The following is a 22,801-nucleotide window of genomic DNA, read 5'->3' on the forward strand; positions in this document are numbered from 1 at the left end:
ACTATTTATAGTCATAACAACTAAGCCAGAAGAACTTCATTAAGATATACTACCTTTATTTTACGATGCACTTACAGTTCCAAATAATAGCTAGCTTGAGTATGGAGTTCGCTTAATTTATTGTTAACTACTTCATTTGCTCATTTGTATCTTTATCCAAAACATCTATTGCATCGATACCAAATATAAAGCCCACTTCACTCATTTGAGTTCCAAAATGTTTTTAAGACAAAGACGACCAAACAAAACCGCTCACAATCTATATAAGAACTATTACGCTAATAAAGTGAACCTGTATCGCAGTATATCTTCTGTCTAGTCGTGAAATTGAGCAACTTACCTTCGTCCTTGATGTAAATTCTTCTTTAAAACAAATCTCAATAACCCCAAAGACTGTTTAGTTTTACCATGTACGCTAATGTTTGTGGTCGTGAGGTTAAAGCTCCTTTTCTTCAACAGAGATGTAGGTTTCTTCTGGGCGATATTGTGACGTTACCGAAAATCATAAACGTTACTAATAGACCAGCGCATGTCCAGTCGACGTTATCCGAAGATGTGCACACACAAAGTTTCGATAACGCATTCTGATTTGGAATACTTTTCCCGATAATTCGCGTATATACAATTATTATTCTGAATTCCGATATGATATTAGAATCCACCAGATTTATTAACTGACATTTCGTCTCGTCCAATCAAAGTTCACATAAGTTCACTATGGCGCATGCAGACATGGAGGGATGCAAGAATAATAAATCAACAGTGGCAAATATTACATGCATAATCATGGCAAAAACATTTGATATGTCGTTTGCAACTCCGATCTGCAGACATCATATCTACAACTAAAATCAAACTTGCTGAATCTTTCAGTTGTATGTGGAAAACAAAGCATTGTTTTTTTCTTCAAAATATGTGATAATGGCGCGAATTAACCATATGCAGCTGAAAATAGCACTTTATAAATTTCGTGCTTCCAAAACGCTTTTCTGAATTTACCTTCATCAGAAACGCTGAAACCCAAACATTTGAAAGCCAAGGATGTACAACTATCTATTTAGTAAATAATTTATGAGTTAAATGATCCAAAGAGTGGTAAAAAATATAGCCAACTGTGTAACTGAGATTGCAAATTATTTGAAAAAAAAACTAATTCACGCCACGGTAATTCGCCGTTTCAGAATCTAATGCATTCAAGGTAATATTTTCAAAAGCGTGCACCAAAACATTGTGATTGGTTAAAAACGTACTAAACAATGGAGATTACCCATAGTCCTTTAGATTCTAAAGAGGCGAATTATATAATAGAAAAACAAAGCATATGGGTTATCCATCCATATATAGCCGTTTACTCGTATATAATAGGGATTGGTTGATTGATTGTCCTTGGTGATTGTTAAAACGAACGTACACATACAGGAAATATAAGATTAATGTGCAAGCTTGAATAAATTTGTTTATTGTATAATTTAATGAAGACATTTAAAGGTATATATATATATATATATATATATATATATATATAAACAAGTCTAAATTGAAAACAACGTTGAAACCTATGATTGCGTTGGATAAAAACTGCAATTTTTATACGTGTGCATGCAAAACAAATTTCTTGGTAGAGGGGTCTAAATACAGCACAAACAACATTTTCCAAAAGACCAAAAAGGTGAAAAAGTATATTTTAACAAAACGCATTTGACTAACAGGTCGAACAACAAATGTTCTTAAACCCTGCTGACTGCCATTGGCGATTGCCAAATAAACGGATCACCGATGTAATAAATGGATCTTAATTATAAATTTAATACTAAACAGAAAACAATAAACTTGCGGAAAAGATGGTATACCGCAAACAAAAGGTGCAAAGGTTTTTGTACACCATATCCGGATTTCGACAGTTAATGTCTCTTTAGTGATGTTAGGGATCGAAACGGTATCTGGAAAGCCATATAATTTACCTCAATTTAGGACAGACTTTTGAATTAATAAGAAGTCAAAATAGGTTGAACGGATCATATAAACCCGAAGGAAAATGTAATACAAGCCCAAACGAAAAAATATAAACAAGTCTATATTGAAAACAACGTTGAAACCTATGATTGCGTTGGATAAAAACCGCAATTTTTATACGTGTGCATGCAAAACAAATTTCTTGGTAGAGGAGTCTAAATACAGCACAAACAACATTTTCCAAAAGACCAAAAAAGTGAAAAAGTATATTTTAACAAAACGCATTTGACTAACAGGTCGAACAACAAATGTTCTTAAACCCTGCTGACTGCCATTGGCGATTGCCAAATAAACGGATCACCGATGTAATAAATGGATCTTAATTATAAATTTAATACTAAACAGAAAACAATAAAACTTGCGGAAAAGATGGTATACCGCAAACAAAAGGTGCAAAGGTTTTCGAAATCCGGATATGGGCTTGTATTATATTTGCCTTCGGGTTTATATGATCCGTTCATCCTATTTCGACTCTTCAAAATTCAAGAGTCAATCCCAAATTGAGGTAAATTATATGGCCTTCCAAATACCGTTTCGATTCCTAACATCACTGAAGAGACATTAATTGTCGAAATCCGGATATGGTGTACAAATTTTTGCACCTCATGTTTGCGGTATACCATCTTTTCCGCAAGTTTTTTGTTTTCTATTTGGTATTAGATTAAAATTAAGATCCATTTTGTTACATCTGTGATCCGTTTATTTGGCAATCGCCATGGCAGTCAGCAGGGTTTAAGAACATCCGTTGTTCGACCTGCTAGTCAAATGCGTTTTGTTAAAATATACTTTTTCACTTTTTGGTCTTTTGGAAAATGTTGTTTGTGCTGTATTTAGACCCCTCTACCAAGAAATTTGTTTTGCATGCACACGTATAAAAATTGCGGTTTTTATCCAACGCAATCATAGGTTTGAACGTTGTTTTCAATTTAGACTTGTATATATATATATATATATATATATATATATATATATATATATATAATTCGTTTAAATAACAGCCCAACAATGTTAGATCTGTAAATTTGCGCAAATTTTTGTTTGTTTGTTCTTCCCTGGTCGGGATTCGAACTCATGCTACTGAGATATCGTGACACCAAATCGCCTTGCACTATGCCCGACGCGTTAGACCAGTCGACCACCTAGGCTCGACAAAAATCAATCTTTCGGTGGCCGTGTGTTACCTTTCCTCGTCAGTTTTTAGCGTCGTACACAGTACATGATATATAAGGCATGAAGATGGAATATCACAGATCAGCTGAATTATCTATCGTAGAGGATATATATACACACACAAATAAGAATTATCCAATCGTCGGTTCAAGACAAACGATACAGTGAAATCCCTACCGTACGGAAAATACAGATTCTTTCTTTATGTATGTACACTGAATTTGGAAGATGCATATCATTTCACAATAACATGTCCAGCAATGAAGATAGTATGGCAACATCTGCTATGAAAGTAATTGTGAGTGTAATCAGTCTAAACAGAAAAACAAGTGAGTAAAAACGATCGGAGTCGTATGAACTCAAACCTGACTGTGACATCACGTACGTCGACAGGGCACGGTTGGCGCATCTTGGTTTGCATGCAATGTCTGTCATTCGATTTCAAAACAGTTGCCCTCCCAGATATATTATCTTAAAAAGGGGTAAAATAGAAAGAAAGAAAGAAAGTTAATTCATTTGATTTTACATGACTTTGTATATATGTGCAATAAGACTGATGGCAATTGTTTGCCTCATGTCCAGCGGCATATTCAATGAGATAAAATACATTTGTTTAAAGTCATATGAAAAATTTAACAAAAAGATGAATATGTGTTATATACGTTTTACTATATAAAAATTGTGTACATAGACTCGCTATCAAAAGAAAATCCTTTATCTTATCAAAATCTTCAGAAATGCACTAGTAGCTATTATTAAATATGTCTTCCCGTACTCTAATTCACCGACAACTCTTCCGTATGCAGTTCCCTAAGTTATGGCACTTGTCGGCAATAGCACAGCGCAGGTTTGAAGGGAAAGCCGTGATGAAAAAGTAAACAAACGGTGAAGGAAAACAGTATTAACCGATTCTGAAAGAAAAAAAATAATGATACACCAAATCATTAACAACTGTCATAACAAATTTTAATTTACAAATTGGAACGCATGTAAAAAAAAATAATAAAATAAAACAAGTAAACATCGATCTGTCGTCTTACTTATTATACACGTGCTCCATGATTATGCGTTGATTGTTAGTCTAGGACACGATCGGTAAACTTCGGCTCCATAACCCGTCAGCTAATCAGAAGCCAAAGTTTTCCGGATCTACAATGATCATCATCATCATCATCATCATCATCATCATTAGTAAATGTAAAATAAAATATGTACATAGGATTCATTTTAGTCTATTTGCACACATTGGTTCAATCATTTGTATTAACAATATAATTGCTATAGAAACTCGTTTCATGTGACCGGCTTTAAACCATGCGTGTAGTAAAAATATGCTTAAATAAAACGACACCAAATAATGTTTTGTAATGAATCAAGTGTTTCTTTTTATAATTGCTAATGATTCAGTACTGTTTCTTAACATCAACATAGTGTATGCAATGTATATACTTTGTGCATTAATCATATGCAGCTTCCTCTTTATATATGTTTATTTTCAATTGCACAGCGTAGGTCATGTAATTAAAAAATACGTGTATATTAGAATTTTTACTTTGTTAAAAATCAATAATGAACGGAAGAACATATTATAAAAGTAACAAAAAGAAAATAATAACCAAAACTAAATAAGGGGGGGGGAGGGTGGGGGGGGGGGGGGTACCTGATATTCGGCGACCCCGGGGTCAAGGTGAAATCCGGTATTGATTAGCATAAACTAATTAGTTCAATCATTGATTTTTCTGATGATTTAAGGTAAAAAAAATGCGTCACCGCTAATCTCGTGTTTCCTCTATATTGCAAAATATATAAATTTTACTGAACATACATAAAAAAATAATCTGAGTAGACTCCCCTAATTAAGAAACTTTAAAAGGTTGAATGATTGAATCATTTTTCTATTTCGTTTTTTTTTTTTTGTTTTTTTTTTGTAAAATAAACTACCAATAGAGTAAACTTAAAATTTAACAGTCACTTAATCGAAAAGCACAAAGCTGCATCGAAATTTGCTTAATATAAAAATTAGAAAATGTGGTATGATTGCCAATACTAGTTTATTTAAATTCAGGACCGATCATTTGCGGACATTTGCGACCCAAGATCTATGGAAAGATTTTGAAATTAGATTATGATAGTGTAACATCAAACAAATTGTGACAAAAGAGCGATGCTTAGGTTGAACTGAGACTACTATAACAGGGTGTTCCGCTCAGGGTTGAGTCAAACAACTGTGATATAGTAGAAATAAATAGCTGCAAATTGATAGTTCCCACCTTTCAAATTAATAGTTTCATTGGTTTTAAAATAAATTTCATTCGTAACATTGTACATTGCGCACAAAAATGAGAGGTAGCCCCAATTTACATCTCTGGCCTCTAGATTGAATCCCCTTATCGGACCTCCTTTTCCTATTTTTAGAGAGTTTCTGACTGTCTCGATTTCCGGTGACGTCATACAATTTTATAAACCTGGAAAAGGTGCGACTATACTAATTTGTAAAGACTACAGATAAATACAAACTGGTATATACTATGCATCCATCATTTGAAAAATACATCATGTGATCTGTTTTACTCAAAAAGTCGTGTGTTCACTGTTTCATTGAAAACACAAGGCGCATGCGTAGGCGTAGCCATATTGGAGAGGAAAGGAAATCTTTTGATAATTTGATGTTGTAAACATTCGCAGATATTCAATAGAAACAAATAATTTCACAGAAATTTAATGTTGGTAAGTACAACCAGTGCATAGGCTTGCCAACGACCTGTTTCTTATGTCCATCTTTCGCATCAGAGTGAAGAAAATTTGACCCGAACAAAGCACCTACTAACTAGCCCTATCTGATCCAAACAAACGTAAAATTGTTGCAGTTCCACAAAAAACGCACATCAAAACAATTGCTAATACAGACATGTAAATCATAGAAGTTTAGAGATGTTTCATCTAACCTCCAGCTAAGCGGGGTACATTCATGATGATTGTGGTCTCCGTAACGTCTTCCAAATCTCTTCAAATCTGCATAAATTACAAATTTTTGGAATGGACCCCTGCAAGTCAGATATATTTGAGGGAAACAAATTATTGGGAGACCAGACCTGTTGTTAGAGGGTACAAATAATCATTTTCCTTCAATGCTTGTCATAACTATAATACCAAAATGGCTTTGTTAACATGCAAAAATTTACCCCTTATACAGACAAACCTGTGCAACAGAAAAAGTTTAAGGGCCTGGCAACACCTACATGTATATTATTCCTATACCTACCTACCTACCTATAGATCTTCAGAAGGCTGGCACTGTTGTACCTTTATATTCTGCTGTACTTCATCGTCATTGTCAACATGATTGTAATTAATTGTTTGTTCTCACTTCTGGATAAAATTTCATATTCTGCCTCAAAATCATATATTAACAGTTGGTTGGCCCAAAATTTATCTATTCTGTTTTCAAATGTGTTTAAAGTTTTACCTGAAATAACTTCTTCAGGGAGGCTGTTTCATATGTCAACAACTCTATCATGTCTATTGGTGACAATATACTTCCTTAGATCTAGAAGACTTTATTGTTTCTTCAGTTTCATTGGATGACCTGTTGTTGATTTACTTGTGTTGTGCATCTCTAATAAATCACTGGTTTCTCTCATCATATAATCCTGTCAATAGCTTGTAGACTTCTATTATATCACCTCATAAACAGTGGTAACAAAGGGTTGGAAGCTAAAGATTTTGCAGACAGTCTTCATATTACAAATTTTTTTATAACATGTATACTACATAATACATTACAACTACTATAAATCATTCTTCAAATGTAGACTCTGGCTCCCCAATGCACACATACCAGGTTATGATTTTTCCTTGTGACTAGTCCGTACAAAAAGAGTTTCCTGCTGTTTGACAGAGTCATCTGTTGACCCTTTCATTGTCAAAGAAAAAAACTTTACTTTGCCTATAAGGTTCATTAAATTGTCCTTCTCAACCTTTGAAATGTTTTCCAAGAAAAATGTTCCTGAGAACCTATTATTATATGAATCACCATGCTCAAGGCCCTTTGCCTGATCGAGTTCATTTAACCAAAGGTAGTCAGATATGGGGCGTTTATTTTTAATCACGGCATAGATGTTTCAAAATTTAAAATTCAATTGTGTTTGTACGTTTTCATTTAAAGTCAAAAGAGTTTAGTGCCTGTGTTTCTTTTGGTTTTTCCTTGGCTTGATGCACAATACAGGAATCCACATGCCCCTTACTCTTCATGGTCAGTTACTGCACTCAATTTAAAATTTGAGCATCCAGTTATGAACTGGAACTTCTGTTTAAGGTTGATTTGTAATTGTGTATGCTTGGAATGTTCTATACATATAACACATTTCATAACATACCAAGGACGACCTTTCTTCCATTTGGGGTTAATCGACCACTCAGGGTCGTTTTTCCTTCTCATAAGCTACCCGCTTCGCTTTGGTGTTTTCGCTTGCATTTACATTTATATCAATTAAAACAAGATAAGATCGTTTTTTTACTGGGTTTAGACCCCTCCGTAAATTAAATTGGCCATTCAGCGATGCTACCGAAAACAAGAGAAATATACTAAATATTTTTACTGGAGGAGATATGAAAAAAATTCCGGAATATGAACAGGTTCCCCAGATTAAGTGACCGAGATGGGAACAGAAATGTTTACTGGACAATTTTTATACGACTGCAAAAAAATTTTTGTGGTCGTATATTGGTATGTCGTCGGCGTCGTCCGAAGACACATTGGTTTTCGCACTCTAACTTTAGTTTAAGTGAATGGATCTCTATGAAATTTTACCACAAGGTTCAATACCACAAAAGGAAGGTTGGGATTGATTTTGGGGGTTATGGTACCAACAGTAAAGGAATTAGGGGCCAAAGAGGGGCCAAAAATAAGCATTTTTGTAACTTCCAGACATAACTTGTGTGTTAGTGTATGGATCTCTCTGACATTGTACCACAAGGTTCCATATCACAAAAGGAATGCTTGGATTGATTTTGAGGGTAATTGCCTCAAAATATTAGGAATTAGGGGCCAAAAAAGGGGCAAAAAAACAAGCATTTTTCTAGTTTCATGACAATAACTTGTGTGTAAGTGCATGGATCTTTCTGAAATTGTACTACAAGGTTCCATATCACAAAGGAAAAGCTGGAATTGAGTTTGGGGGTAATTGCTGAAACGTTTAGGAATTGGGGGCCAAAAAGGGGCCAAAAAACACATTTTTCTAGTTTCCAGACAATAACTTGTGTTCAAGTGTATGGATCTCTCTGAAATTTTACTGCAAGGTACCATACCACAAAGGGAAGGCTGGGATTGATGATGGGGGTAATTGCCTCAATATTTTAGGAATTAGGGGCCAAAAAGGGGCAAAAAACAAGCATTTTTCTAGTTTCAGGACAATAACTTGTGTGTAAGTGTATGGATCTCTCTGAAATTGTACTGTAAGGTACCATACCACAAAGGGAAGGCTGGGATTGAGTTTGGGGGTGATGAATCATAAGGGGGTTCAAAAAATTTGGGGGGGGGGATTTTTTTTTTTTTTCATTTTTTTTTTTTTCTTTTAAAATTTTCCATTTTAAGTTGGTTATTTCTGATTTATATTTAAAAGCAAATAATAATAATATGGTAGGAGATACACACCAAACAGGATGTGTAAATTATTATATGATAAGTATTGTGCAATAGCAAGAAATTTTCAATTGCACAGTATTGCACAATAGCAAGAAATCTTCAATTGCACAGTATTGCGCAATAGCAAGAAATCTTCAATTGCACAGTATTGCGCAATAGCAAGAAATATCCAATAGCACAATATTGCGCAATAGCAAGAAATTGTCAATTGTACAGTATTGCGCAATAGCAAGAAATATTTAATTGCACAGTATTGTGCAAAAGAAGATACTTTGTATAAATTGCTTATTTCTTGACCAATTTCAATGGGGTTTTATTCTTAAATTCTTGGGGTTCTTTAATATGCTGAATCTAACCGTGTATTTAGTTTTTGGATTTTGGGCCCCATTTTTAAATTGGTCCACATTGAGGTCCAAAGGGTCCAAAATTAAACTTTGTTTGATTTCATCAAAAATTGAATTATTGGGGTTCTTTGATATGCCGAATCTAACCGTGTATTTAGATTCTTAATTTTTGGTTCCGTTTACAAATTGGTCTACATTAAGGTCCAAAGGGTCCAAAATTAAACTTAGTTTGATTGTAACAAAAATTGAATTCTTAGGGTTCTTTGATATGCTGAATCTAAACATGTATTTAGATTTTTGATTATGGGCCCAGTTTTCAAGTTGGTCCAAATCGGGGTCCAAAATTAAACTTTGTTTGATTTCAACAAAAATTGAATATATGGGGTTCTTTGATATGCTGAATCTAACCATGTATTTTGATTTTTGGGCCCCGTTATCAACTTTGTCCACATTGAGGTCAAAAGAGTCCAAAATTAAACTTTGTTTGATTTCATCAAAAATTGAATTCTTGGGGTTCTTTGATATGCTGAATCTAACCATGTATTTAGATTTTGGATATTGGACCATAATAGGTGAATGTCCAATTTAAAATTTTTAAGTTCTTAGACCACATTCATTCTGTGTCAGAAACCTATGCTGTGTTAAATATTTAATCACAATCCAAATGCAAAGCTGTATCAAGCTTGAATGTTGTGTCCATACTTGCCCCAACTGTTCAGGGTTCGACCTCTGCGGTCGTATCAAGCTGCGCCCTGCGGAGCATTTTATTGAAAGATGAAAGGATTTGCTTGATAAAAGTTATTTTAGGACTTGACAGATATTAACTTTTGCCGGACCCAGGCTGTCAAAACACCTGCTGGTCACTAGGTCTTGCACAAAAGCCCCATTTGCCGGAACCTGTTCAACTTCTGTCCCCTTGGGCCGACAGTCCGACCTTTAGCTGCATTTCTGACACAACTGAAATTGCATTGTTTGGAAATTTCGTTGATGAAAAGAACGATTAAAATTGGTCCCAGTACAGAGCCAGGTGGAATTCTACTGGTTACATTCCTGATCTTGATCCATTGACCTGTACGCATTGTTGTCTGCCCACTGCTGGGAAAAATCTGTTAAGAAAATATCAGTTCATTATGTAAAGCCATTTTTATAGCATTTTTTCAACTAAAATAGAATTTGCAGCTAAATGATTGCATCAAAGGCATAAACCTTGCTGCTTAAAAGAAGCAAAAAGTTCATTTTTTTCAATTTTACTAATGAAAAGATATTATCTAAATCTATGTGTTTATAATTTTGGTAAAACTACAAAATCAAAATTTGTGACAAAACTTCAAATTTGCTACTTAAATAAGTGATTTAAAAATCACTTATTTCAATAGGTCCCTTGACTGATCATCTGATACCTTTGTCCACTTGTTTAGAACTTTAAACAGCTGAAGTGAAGTTGATCTATATATAGCTACCACCCATAAAGTCAATATGTTCATGATGTTGGTTGCTGAATATATTCTGTCTGTCCATGTGATCAATAATTCGCTTACAGATTAGTTGCTCTATAATTTTACACAGGATGCTTGTAAGACTATCATGTATTTATTTGGATTTTAAGATTCATATTTGCTTATCACTGCAAAAGATGGATCAGTTGAACTTATTGACATTACTGATAATTGAGTATTATGGTCTCAAGTTGAAGTTCAGTAAATCCCAGAAGATTGTAAACAAACTAACACCTGAATTGCAGAGGTCACATCACTTCAGTCCCTGGCAGCCAAACAGGGAGAAGTAAAGCCTCAGCAGGAAGAATTGAAACATCGCATTAATGCTTTTTAAGAATCTATACCTTTTTGTTATTTTTCAAAGCCTTTTTCATGTCACAGTTGCACCGGTTTGTCTACACTCAGATTAGATAACTAAATAAAGTGGTTTTAACACAGCCATTTTTTCATGTATAGGTAGTTATAATGAATCTGAAGATTCCATGCATGTCTATTAAGCACTTATCTGTATCAAGACAAACATACTGAGGACCACCTCCGGGTGCGGGAGTTTCTCGCTGCGTTCAAGACCCATTGGCGGCCTTTGGCTGTTATCTGCTCTTTGGTCGGATTGTTGTCTCTTTGACATATTCCCCATTTCCATTCTCAATTTTATACATGTACATTTTTGTGCTACTTAAGGGATTTTCAAAATTTACTATATTACATGTATATTGACTGCCATGGAGAAGCAAAGCAGGTTTTGAGTCACCTGAAAATATGTTCAAAGAGAACCATGGAGTAAACTTACCAAAGTATTTTCTAAGGTCCAGCTTAATATGTTGTTGTCCCCGCAGATAAAGCCCCAAACAACATCGTTTTTGTGTGTAAATATCATTACATAAACTGCTTGATAAATGAATTAGGTATTGACAATTCACTTGGAAACTCAACATATACCCTCACGACACTTACCAAAGAGGAAATCCTAGATAATCATAGGTCTGTTCTATGTTCCTTTGGAATTTCAACCAAAGACGAAGAACTGGATCTTCCATCACTGTATTGGATACCTAAACTACATACGTGTCCTTACAAACAACGGTATATTGCTGGGTCTTCCAAGTGCTCCACGAAACCTCTTTCTAAATTATTAACATCTATTTTATCAGCAATCAAAGCCGGGCTCCAAAGTTATTGTGAAACTGCCTATTCTAGAGGTGGCGTGAATCAGATGTGGATACTAAAAAATTCCAAAGATCTTTTAAGAGTACATACAATCTAAGACTCTCTCATCTTGCAATAGTATTAAAACATTTGACTTTTCTACACTTTACACAAGTATTCCCCATTCCAAACTAAAAGACAAATTGAAAGAGTTGGTATTACTTTGTTTCATTAAAAAGAATGGCGAACGTAGATACAAGTATCTTGTCTTGGGGAGGGATAAATCCTACTTTGTAAAGAATCACTCTGATTCAAACAAAAAATTCTCTGAAACTGACATTATCAAGATGCTTGATTTCTTGATTGACAACATATTTGTTATGTTTGGAGGACGTTTTTTTCAACAGACTGTCGGAATTCCAATGGGAACCAATTGTGCCCCTCTTCTTGCCGACTTGTTTCTTTATTATTATGAGGCTGACTTCATACAGGAGCTTCTTAGGAAGAGAGATAAGAAGTTAGCAATATCCTTTAACTCTACGTTCCGCTATATAGATGATGTTCTCTCACTAAATAATACAAAATTTGGTGACTGTGTTGAACGAATCTATCCCATCGAACTAGAGATAAAGGATACTACAGATACAGTTAAGTCTGTCTCATATCTTGACTTACATCTAGAAATTGACAATGAGGGTCGGTTGAAAACAAAACTTTACGACAAAAGAGATGATTTCAGCTCCCCAATTGTGAACTTTCCATTTCTATGTAGCAACATTCCAGCAGCGCCTGCATACGGAGTATAAATCTCCCAATTGATACGATATTCCCGGGCTTGTGTTTCCTATCATGATTTCCTTGATAGAGGATTGCTGCTCACAAGGAAGCTATTAAACCAAGAGTTCCAAATGGTGAAGTTGAAGTCATCCCTTCGTAAATTTTACGGACGCCATCACGAGTTGGTTGACCGTTATGGAATAACCGTTTCACAGATGATATGGGATATGTTCCTTATGTCGTAACTACAATACCCTTCCCTTTTCACGAATGTGACTTGCCGAATTAGACTATCTACCGGATTTGTAATAACATAAGCCACATGTGGAGCAGGATCTGCTTACCCTTCCGGAGCACCTGAGATCACCCCCAGTTTTTGGTGGGGTTCGTGTTGCTTAGTCTTTAGTTTTCTATGTTGTGTCATCTGTACTATTATTTGTCTGTTTGTTCATTTATTTTTGGCCATGACGTTGTCAGTTTGTTTTCGATCTATGAGTTTGACTGTCCCTCTGCAGTGTTCTCCCCAGGCCGATATGACGCTGCGGTACCGCAGCGCCTTCATAATATTTTTGTAGATCCCGCAGCGTCTTAATTGGCCGCTGTTCCTTAATACTTGATCCCGCAGCGTGTTAATTTTCACATTTTCATTATAAATGTTGGTTAAAATTGTCAAGTAACTGATCACCGCTGATGGGTCGGTCAGTGTTACGCAATAACTGATAATTAGTTTTACCTGAGCCACGCTTATCTCAGCCTTATCGGACTATGTTATCAGGTAATAGCGTAAGTGATCATCAAGAAGATAGATATTTTTTGAAGAAAATAAAATTTTTTAAAAACTTCAGTGCAGAAATTGAAGAAATAGATCGCAAATACATTGTATTTACGCATCGTGTGTGTGATCACTTGACCATTTATATAACGAATTTTTTCATTGGTCGAGAAGAAGAATCTATTTAAACACGACCAATGAACGTGTTGAATACACATGATAAATTTGAATAACACATTGCTAAAGATATTTACGATGAAAACTATGAATGAAAGTATTATTAGTTGAAAAAATTAAAATAAAGTTTGATTAAAGATAACGAGGAGTGATTTACTTTAATAGAAAATGAAAAAATGTTGCTTGCAAGGTAAATTCGTCTGAAACTGTCATATTTTTAGAAATAAAATGATCATTGAACATCGATCGTGAATCCGTGCGTCGGGAAATATGTGACAATCAAAACGGGTACAGTATCGCCACAGCTTCTGTATAATGTCACTGGTAAATAATTTCAATGGTTTTAACTTAAACGAATTTGTAAAATTTCGTTTATATCTATCTGCCAAAGATAGTATTAAACAATAATACGCACGGAAGCGTAATGTGAAACTACGGAAACTGGTCAGCTGTTCATTTATAAAAAAAAAATGTTTTAAAAAGTTGTATACCAAATATCTTAACCATATTCGATTTTATTAATTCTGAATGAACAAGTTCTCTGCAAATAACAAAGGGGTGAATTATACCGTAGATACTCGCCTAATAGTCGATCCTACTATAAGTCGGGGTCCCTTTTCAGCTCCAAATTCTAAGGATTTAGTCTTGACCCTCGTATAAGTCGGACAAAATTTGGGCATTTTTTTTTCAGCTGACAGTAACTGAACGCCGGTAAAACCAATGCAAATCCAGGAATAATATTCATTTCTGCATTAATGTTTGTTTGGTTTGAATTTAGTTGATGCTCATCATGATAATTTATATTGCTGTTAATAATAAAGATGTATTCATTTCTCTTGTTTTGTTCACTGTTCAAATGTTAGATTAGCCATGTGTTGTTTCGTAATGCATCAATGATTTTGTAGGGTATGACTAACAACCTATTGTTTGAGAAAAGCGAATATAAACCAATATGAACCTGAAAAATTTAAAGTCAATCAACACTTGATGAAAATATTTTTCACAGCATACATAACTCGGTGTTAAATGAGCATGTACACTTCATAATTCTTATTATATTGTGATGATTAAAGGATTAAAAAAATTAAGTGAAGCTAATCAATATATCAAAATAACTAACTCCAACTCATTAGTGTCATCTGTTTACCTATCACTGATAGTTTTCACACCTTTAGTGAATACAACTCTTTGTCTCTTAATTGGGGTTATCAATGGATTATATTGGCTTGTCAATCAATTTTGTAATTTGTGTTTACCTGAGACACTATAATGAATAATATTTTGATTTTGGGAATGAATCTTAAAATTATTTTTTGATTATTATATGATTTATAAGCATTGAATTGATATCATGATATCACAATAATGACACAATAACTCCGCTAAAAACATCCTTTCACATATTTGGTACATTGTTATCTCCTTTTCATTTTTGGTTCTTGGCTCTTCTTTTGGGTTTATAGGAAAACCATGTGACCATGAAAATCAATACACAAACCGGAAACAGTAGAATTTCAACACGAATTTGCAGAAAATGTTTACCAAAGAACAAATAAAACACAAAGACAGTATTGAAGTCATTTATTTTCAACAAAAACTTTTTATTTATTGATTTATGTAGGTTTGGCAATCAAAAACGTAGTTTTGACCAGGAAATTCACTCCTGACCACTTTTCTCAAGCTTGGATTTTTCCTCTGGTCGCTAGATCTCGTCTATCAGTCGGCCCCCCTCTCTGGATTATGAATTTTACTCCCAATTTTCCGACTAATAAGCGAGTAGGAACGGTAAGTAAAAGGTAGATGATGGAAGTAGAAGTTTTTTTCAGACCAATGACTTCTAATGAAAAGGGGAATACACCTCCGTCTACACTGTCAGTATAAGCAGATTTCATTGCTTCTCCTAATCCCAACCAAGCTCAAGTTTTAGCAATTGATAAAAGCAAGCACCATGTTTCTGGTTTCAATGACAAGTGGCTGACTGAGTTTTCATGGCTTAGAAATGTTAAAGGGGGTATAAGCAAAAGTTATTGTGAGTGGGGGTTTAATTTTTAACCCTGAAGAGGATAAAGACAAAGTTGAGGAACAGACTGTCCAACAAAATAACACTATCTAAAAACAATATCCCTAGAAGGAGCAGAGAGTAGAGATGAATATTTATATTTTGACTTCTTTAATTGACTGAATATAAATAACTTTTGTGTTTAAAATCAATTTATTTCATATATATATTCTTGTAATTCATTAATACTCTGCATTATTAAACACATAACACAAAGCATTATAATTCATATTGCATGTCATGATTTATGACTTATTGCTTCAGATCACTCTAAAAAAAGAGTTACGCGCCCTTGAATTTTGCGCCTTAAAAAAATCCTGGGGAGAACACTGCTCTGGTATCTTTCGTCCCTCTTTTAAAAGCCAAACAACTGTTTTCGTCAATTTTTTCCAAATACTAACTTGTATAACATTATATCATGTATATAAACTTTTGTCTCTATTTGTAAAGTTGTATGCTTATACAAGACATCTGATGATCACATATGTATTTTTTTCTAAAATTTGACTTATAGAATTGGCATAAAAAGCAAGTTGTTGCAAATTATCAAGGTATAGTTCTCAGAATTTCAAATGAGGATAAAGTGTATGTACATGCTTATATGACAGTAGGTTTTAAAAGATATGCAGAGCGGTAGTGTTGATTGGTAGAATTTGCAAATATTAGAAATGTTACTATTTTTATGCCCATGTTAGAAGGGGGCATTAAGGTTTACTCGTCAATACTTTTTAAAATATGTATGTCCTGAAATTAGTATCTGTTTCCTAACTTTAATTTGCCTCAACCAAATGTTATGAACATACTGAAATTTAAAAACAATGATATTACCACAAAATACATATCAAGGTCGAATTTGGGTGGCAACACTTTCAAGGTTGTTGAATTATGTCCTTATATAAATAAAAAAAAAATGCTGAATTTGCTGTTTCCTCACTTTTGATTTTTTATGCCTCAACCAAATGTTCTTAACTTATGCACAATACTTATTACCACCACACACATATAAAGTTCAAATTTGTTTGGCCTCACTTTCATTGTTCTTGAGTAATGTCCCTTTATAAAAACTGACTGAATTTGCTGTTTCCACAGTCTAACTTTACTTTGCCACAACCAAATATTCTGAAACTTACACACAATGGTTATTACCACCAAACAGAGATAATGATCAAATGTGTGGCTTCACCTTTCTTGTGTAATATCCCTTTATTAAGTTTCAAAGAAAACAAAACCTCTATATTTACAAATGGCGACATATGTGTTCCACAGACACATTTTTCTTTTCTTTTAAATTGGTTTAATTAATTTTTCTGCACTTATATGGAGATGTGTTCTACCATTCTAAGTTTAAAGATTTTGACAATCACACGTACATTGTACAGTGTATCTGTTTTACTGGAGAAATGGATTTGCATCTGTCAAATCCCTAATTGACTATGACAATTCATCAAATACAGTTCTGTTAATCATTAATCATGTTTGGTAATGGATTAATATCCCACTTGCTAAGTTGGTGGTGCACAGCATTCAGCTTCTTTGTCATTCCTTCCTTTCATATTGCCATGGTATTGGTAGTCTGCTTTTGTGTTATGAAAGGATTTGATATTTGGTCTAGATAGCAGACCTTTATAACGATGTGAAATAGATTTTTCGTATCCGTCAGGCAGTCACTTCCTGTTTGATGATACTTTGGATTTTTATAATACCTTCTGACAACATGACTGAGCATGGCGTTTTTTGTTACAAATTTCTCAGATTCTTTTATGAAGGAATCAATTGAATTTTGTCTGGAACTTGAAAATGATAAGTTGTAATGATTTTCAGATTTGTCAGGAATTAACTCTTGATTTACAATACTTTGATATTTTAATAATCATCGAGCATGGAATTTCCTTTAATGTCTGGTAACAAGTAGGGTTAGCTTTACACAACATTGCTAATTTGCTTGCAGTTTCTTGCTTTTTCTAACAATTTACAATGTTTACAGTGGAAAACAATTTTTTTCTTGCAAAATACAATGAAATAATGATAAAAAAAACTAACTTCCTCACTCATAAAATGTTAAGTTCCTTATGGTCCCTGTCAGCCTGTTGAAATTATTTTCAGACTGTTACCTTGTGAACTACATGTAGTAAAAATCTGACTCCGCGTCTTGGTCTAGTACAAAACAGGGTAAATATTCATATTACATTAACATGTTCTCGTCCTGAATATGCACATTAATTTGCCGCTGGACGTTTAGCAGCCATCCATCATCATCTTCAGTCATTGTTCATTATAAATTTGGATGATGGTCTTGCATCAGTAGTTATTAATCAACCAAACTATTTACTTTTAAATATGACGAATATTTTCTTCATTTGACAAATGTCACATGATTTTATGAAAGTTACATAGACAGCATTATAATTTTTCCAGAGTTATCTGAAGTCAATAGAGAAATACTAAGGGCTATTCCAAAATTAAATGTAGAGGGTGGGGTTTGGAAGGCACATCTTGTCAAGACCCCCACCCATACAAATTACAGTTTTAATTAGAAATAAATGTTATTGTGTGAAAACTTGTATACTGTATATATATAACATTTAGGTAGGTGCCTTCTAACCCTACCTGGGCCCAAACCCAATTGGATTTTTAAATAGCCTTAAGACATTTAAAGAAAAGGAACTGCATTTACTAATTATCTTGTAAGAAATATATTGTTCTTATCTTCTGAACTCGCAGTATCAAAACATAAGTACCTTTGACATAGGCCAGAGACATTTGCTTGTTTGGAAAGGTTTTTTGAAATACAGTTCTGTTTATACTGATTGCTCTTAATACAAAGCTGGACTGCCTGAAAGATTTCAACTTTTTTAAAGATCTTTTTTTGTTGAAACCCTTGAAATTTTTATGGAATGGAAAAAAATACTGAAGTCCCTGAAAGTGATGGGAGTCAGGGACTTTCACAATTATAAATGATCCTTTGAAAATGCAGTTTTAAGATGTGAATGATTATAGACAAAAAAATCTTATGAAAAATTGAATACAATATTCCACTATCATGACTATCTTTAACCCTTTCGCCGATGAGTCCCGGTTTACCGGGATTCACGCTTCAGACAGCTGACGATGAGTCCCGTTTTACCGGGATCGGAATACCTCTTTTATATTTCCCGCTCAAAACAGTGCAAACACGAGTTATCTTTCTTTGTTGTATACCCGGATGAAAGTGTAAACATGGCGCTTCCGTTTGTTGAAAACCGTGTCAAAATCAGAGGAAATTTACGGAATTTACGAGAATTTAAAATGAGGGAACATTTTTTTTTGAAAGAATATGGAAGAATTGAAGCCAAACTAGTATACCTTTTTTGACATAAAATGTCGTTTTATGTACAAAACACTTGGAATGGACATCGTTCAGTGTAAGGAATTTGTACAGCCTCATTAAATTTTTCAAAATTTTGCCGTTTTGGGTTAAAAAATTACGATTTTGGGTCAAAAAGTAGAATTTTGAGAATTTCACCTAGATAATGCCGAAAATTTGAAAATTTGAATATTTTATGAAGAAAAAATTATCAAAACATGAACAAAACTGTGAACATGGTGTTAGTGAATGAAATAAAGACACAAAATACTACAGACAAGTTTTTATTGGCATTTATTAAGAAGATCTCCCACTTGAGTAATAGTAGCCAGGGAAGCCATCGTCTCAGAGTAGCTTCTGTCTGGGCAGCTATCGGTGAAAGGGTTAAAAGAACAATGAAAATATCATAAAGAATTTAGAATTCAAAGAGCAAAAAATCTTCATCTAAAAGAATAAATTTGAACTGCTGACATTATGTTAATGTCTATTAAGTAGGATTGCAGGTACAATGATATCTTATTAGAATGATGGATGGTTTATTTACATTGTAGTAGGTGTGTTTCAAGGTCCAGTGGGTATACATTACACATTCCAAATTAAAATACTGTGACCTAAGGGTTGGATGTAAACACCAAAATAAACGAACAGCTTTACACATTATTTATTACACAATATATGTGATTATTTTGATAAAATTCCATTTCTTAAGTGTTTGAATTATAAAAAAAACTCTATTAGAATTCCTTAAGAAAGTTTTTCTCATTTTGTGATCGACTGAAAGATTTAGCCTTTTGTTATATTAATTGAGACTATAATGTTTAAATGTACAGTATCATTATTTTGGGTGTTGATATTAAGTGTCAACATGCATGACATGGTCAATATGATGTTTGAAAAAAAATATTAAGTAGCATTTTTGTGAAAAATCGAGATGATGATGAATTGGTGCTTAATGTCCAGTGGGAAATATTACCTGTACACCAAGACCAGAATATGTTAATGTGATATGAATACTAGTTCATAAAGTAACTGTTGCCAGATTTTTAGTTTAGTTTTGTTGTATCAGCTTCAGATATTTCATGTAATGATGCATATTCCAAATTGTGAAGATTAAAATAAACGAGCAGATATTGAATTTGAATAATGTGTTCAACTGTTGACATGGCAGAAATGGAGACTTTTTTACTGTTAGGGTCCTGGGGAAAGAAGGGTGTATATTTTTACATGAGTAATGGTATGAAATATTATTGTCAAATATGCCATGCAAATCATTTTCAAAGTATTAACCATTTTGTATACACCAGCTATCTATATTATATAGTACACAAATGTATGTGTAAGTATTTTGGTAACCAAATTTCCCTTCCAATAATATGAATAAATACGACAATGTCTTCCTTGAATGTATTTTAGGGGGTTATTCTAGGCATGAGCTATTAAAACAGTTGCTCCATTCTATTTTATGCTTAAACAAGATACTTAGATAGCAAAGATGGTTTGAGTAAATCTGCATTAATTATACCTGTAGTATATTGTATAACACTGAAATTTTAAGTTAATCTTGACCAATGAAATCCAAGAAAATTAGTACCTTATTAATAATAATAAAACCACAGTAGCATAAATTCCTTTGGAGATTTGAGATTTAAATGCATAAATACTACTTGCATTTGATTACAGGTTAATATAAAAATAAGGAGATGTGGTATGATTGCCAAGTACGGATATTTCTTTTTGATAATATTTTTCATGTTTAATTACAGAAATGTGATATATCTATGATACACCCAATGAGTAAAAGAATATTGATGAAATGCCAGCATTACCCAAGCCCGGAAAATTAAATGATCCTGAAATAGCAGCTCTCTTCTCAACAGAGGATCCGGAACGAATATTTTCAGACCTGAGAGAAATTGGACATGGAAGTTTTGGTGCTGTATACTATGTAAGTAATGATCATGAGAATAAATGTTAAGATGGTCTGTTTTTAGCTAAGGAGATATGGTCAGAGATGTGGTATGATTGCCAACTGTACACCAGAGACCAAAGGATAGGGGTGTACACAACTTAAGGTCATTGTACTGCCTTCAACAATGAGCAAAACCCATACAATTAAAAAGCTATAGACGATCCCTGCATTTAAAAAATGTCGACAAGAAAACCAGCATCCTTAAGCAATGAGCAAAAACCATATTGTATAGTAAGCTAGTACATTGTAAAATTTGTGTAGACACAAATGTAGTTCATGAGATGTCAGTTTAAAGGTCAAAATTGCATAAGTTGGGGTTTGAGTCCTGTTGTTTCATAGGTTTTCATTGAACATGTTGAAAGTCAGATGTACATTTCAAAAGATCACATGAGTAAGAATGAATAAAGCAATATAATTTATTTTTAACCTGTACTGAAATGATCTTTTGTCTTTTCATTTTAGAAGGGGGGTTGTGAAAATCTGAGCAGGAATAATCTGGGACCTTTAAACGATTGTAAAACTTTAAGAACCCTAGTTTTTGGATGGTATTGAATTATTTAATTTATGTGTTTACATTTCAAGATAAAAAAGCAGATATAAAGGTTAAAGATTTATTTCTAGATTTCTGCTAATTTAGTAATATCTCACTTCAATCTGAACCTGTTGTCCATTAGAACTTTTCTTCTTGTAATATTTGTATTATTTCCTTATTTCAGGCCAGAAATGTTGTTACCAAAGAGATTGTTGCCATCAAGAAGATGTCCTACAATGGCAAACAGGCAGGAGAGGTAAGTCTAAGGGATATTTGACTTTGTGTATGATGTGATTGATTGATTGTTGATGTTTAATGCCACTTTAAGAACACTTAGTTATACCATGGCAGCCTGATTATTGGGGAGGAAGGTGAAGAGAACCACAACCTTTGACAAGAAAACTCAATCCTAGTCAATTAGATCATGAGTTGAATGCATCTTGCCATGAGTGATATTCAAACTCCTTAAAAGGCTTTCTCAACGAATATTAACCATAGATTTCCTTTATTTCAAATTTGGATTGTTAATAAACCTGCTTAAAAAAAATTTCTCATAATGTTAAAAAGTTTATATAAGTTAGGAAGTTCATAAGTTTACTCATTCTTTACCATTCAAGTTTTGTATGGTAAGATTTCCTTGTTTGTTATTTTATTGTATTGTTTTGATCTTTCATACAAGATTACTATCAGTAAATAATTTGAATACTGCAGTGATCATGGTGATGTCATGAAAATTTAACAAGTATTCTTTGAAATGTGTATAAGATGCACTATCTCTATTTTGCATTTGTTTTTTTGTTTGACAATAGGAAATGTGCAGGAATTGCTATTTTATGACAACTTCGATGTACTAGCCTAATGAAATGTAAACTTTTAAATAATAGATTGAGGTCTTTAAAGAATTAGACTATCATCTATTTGTCAACAAATTGTCTTGAGGCTTTAAGACATATGTAAAAAGTGATTCAACAAGATCATACAGTGAGAAAATTAATTTATTAGACACCATACCAGAAATTGTGTAAATATTATATAATCATATTGAAATTTAGATACTGTAGAGAACCACAAATTAGGATCTATGAAATATAAATTCCTATAGGCTTGTATACATTATTTTTTGAAAACCACAGATCAAGAATCCACAAATGTACATTATTTTCAGAATCCACAAAAGTGCGTTATTTTCAGAATTTCACAAAAGTACGTTATTTTCTGAATCTGCAAAATTACGTTATTTTCCGAATCCACAAAAGTACATTATTTTCAGAATCCACATAAAATTGGTATCCATGAAAAATAAATGAATCCCCAGTATTGCGATGATTGCTTCATTAGGAAAAGTCGTTCAAGTCATGT

At 33.5% G+C, this 22,801-nt stretch overlaps 1 protein-coding gene across 6 annotated transcripts in view; it reads left to right on the forward strand.

Annotated features, from left to right (window-relative positions):
* Nucleotides 1–5,618: 5,618 nt before the first annotated feature.
* LOC127712154 (serine/threonine-protein kinase TAO1-like) overlaps nt 5,619–22,801 on the forward strand; it is a 48,828-nt gene continuing 31,645 nt past the window's right edge. For 4 of the 6 annotated variants that reach the window (XR_007986973.1, XM_052218425.1, XM_052218422.1 and 1 more), the window contains exons 1-3: nt 5,718–5,910; nt 20,705–20,886; nt 21,627–21,698. Coding sequence is in view for 5 of the 6 variants with exons in the window: in XM_052218425.1 (XP_052074385.1) it covers nt 20,755–20,886; nt 21,627–21,698 (204 nt within the window). In the remaining variant the exon portion in view is untranslated. The other 2 variants (XM_052218423.1, XM_052218424.1) reach the window with 2 other exon arrangements.

Source organism: Mytilus californianus, unplaced genomic scaffold, assembly GCF_021869535.1.
Source record: "Mytilus californianus isolate M0D057914Y unplaced genomic scaffold, xbMytCali1.0.p SCAF_8, whole genome shotgun sequence".
Lineage (NCBI taxonomy): Eukaryota > Metazoa > Mollusca > Bivalvia > Mytilida > Mytilidae > Mytilus > Mytilus californianus.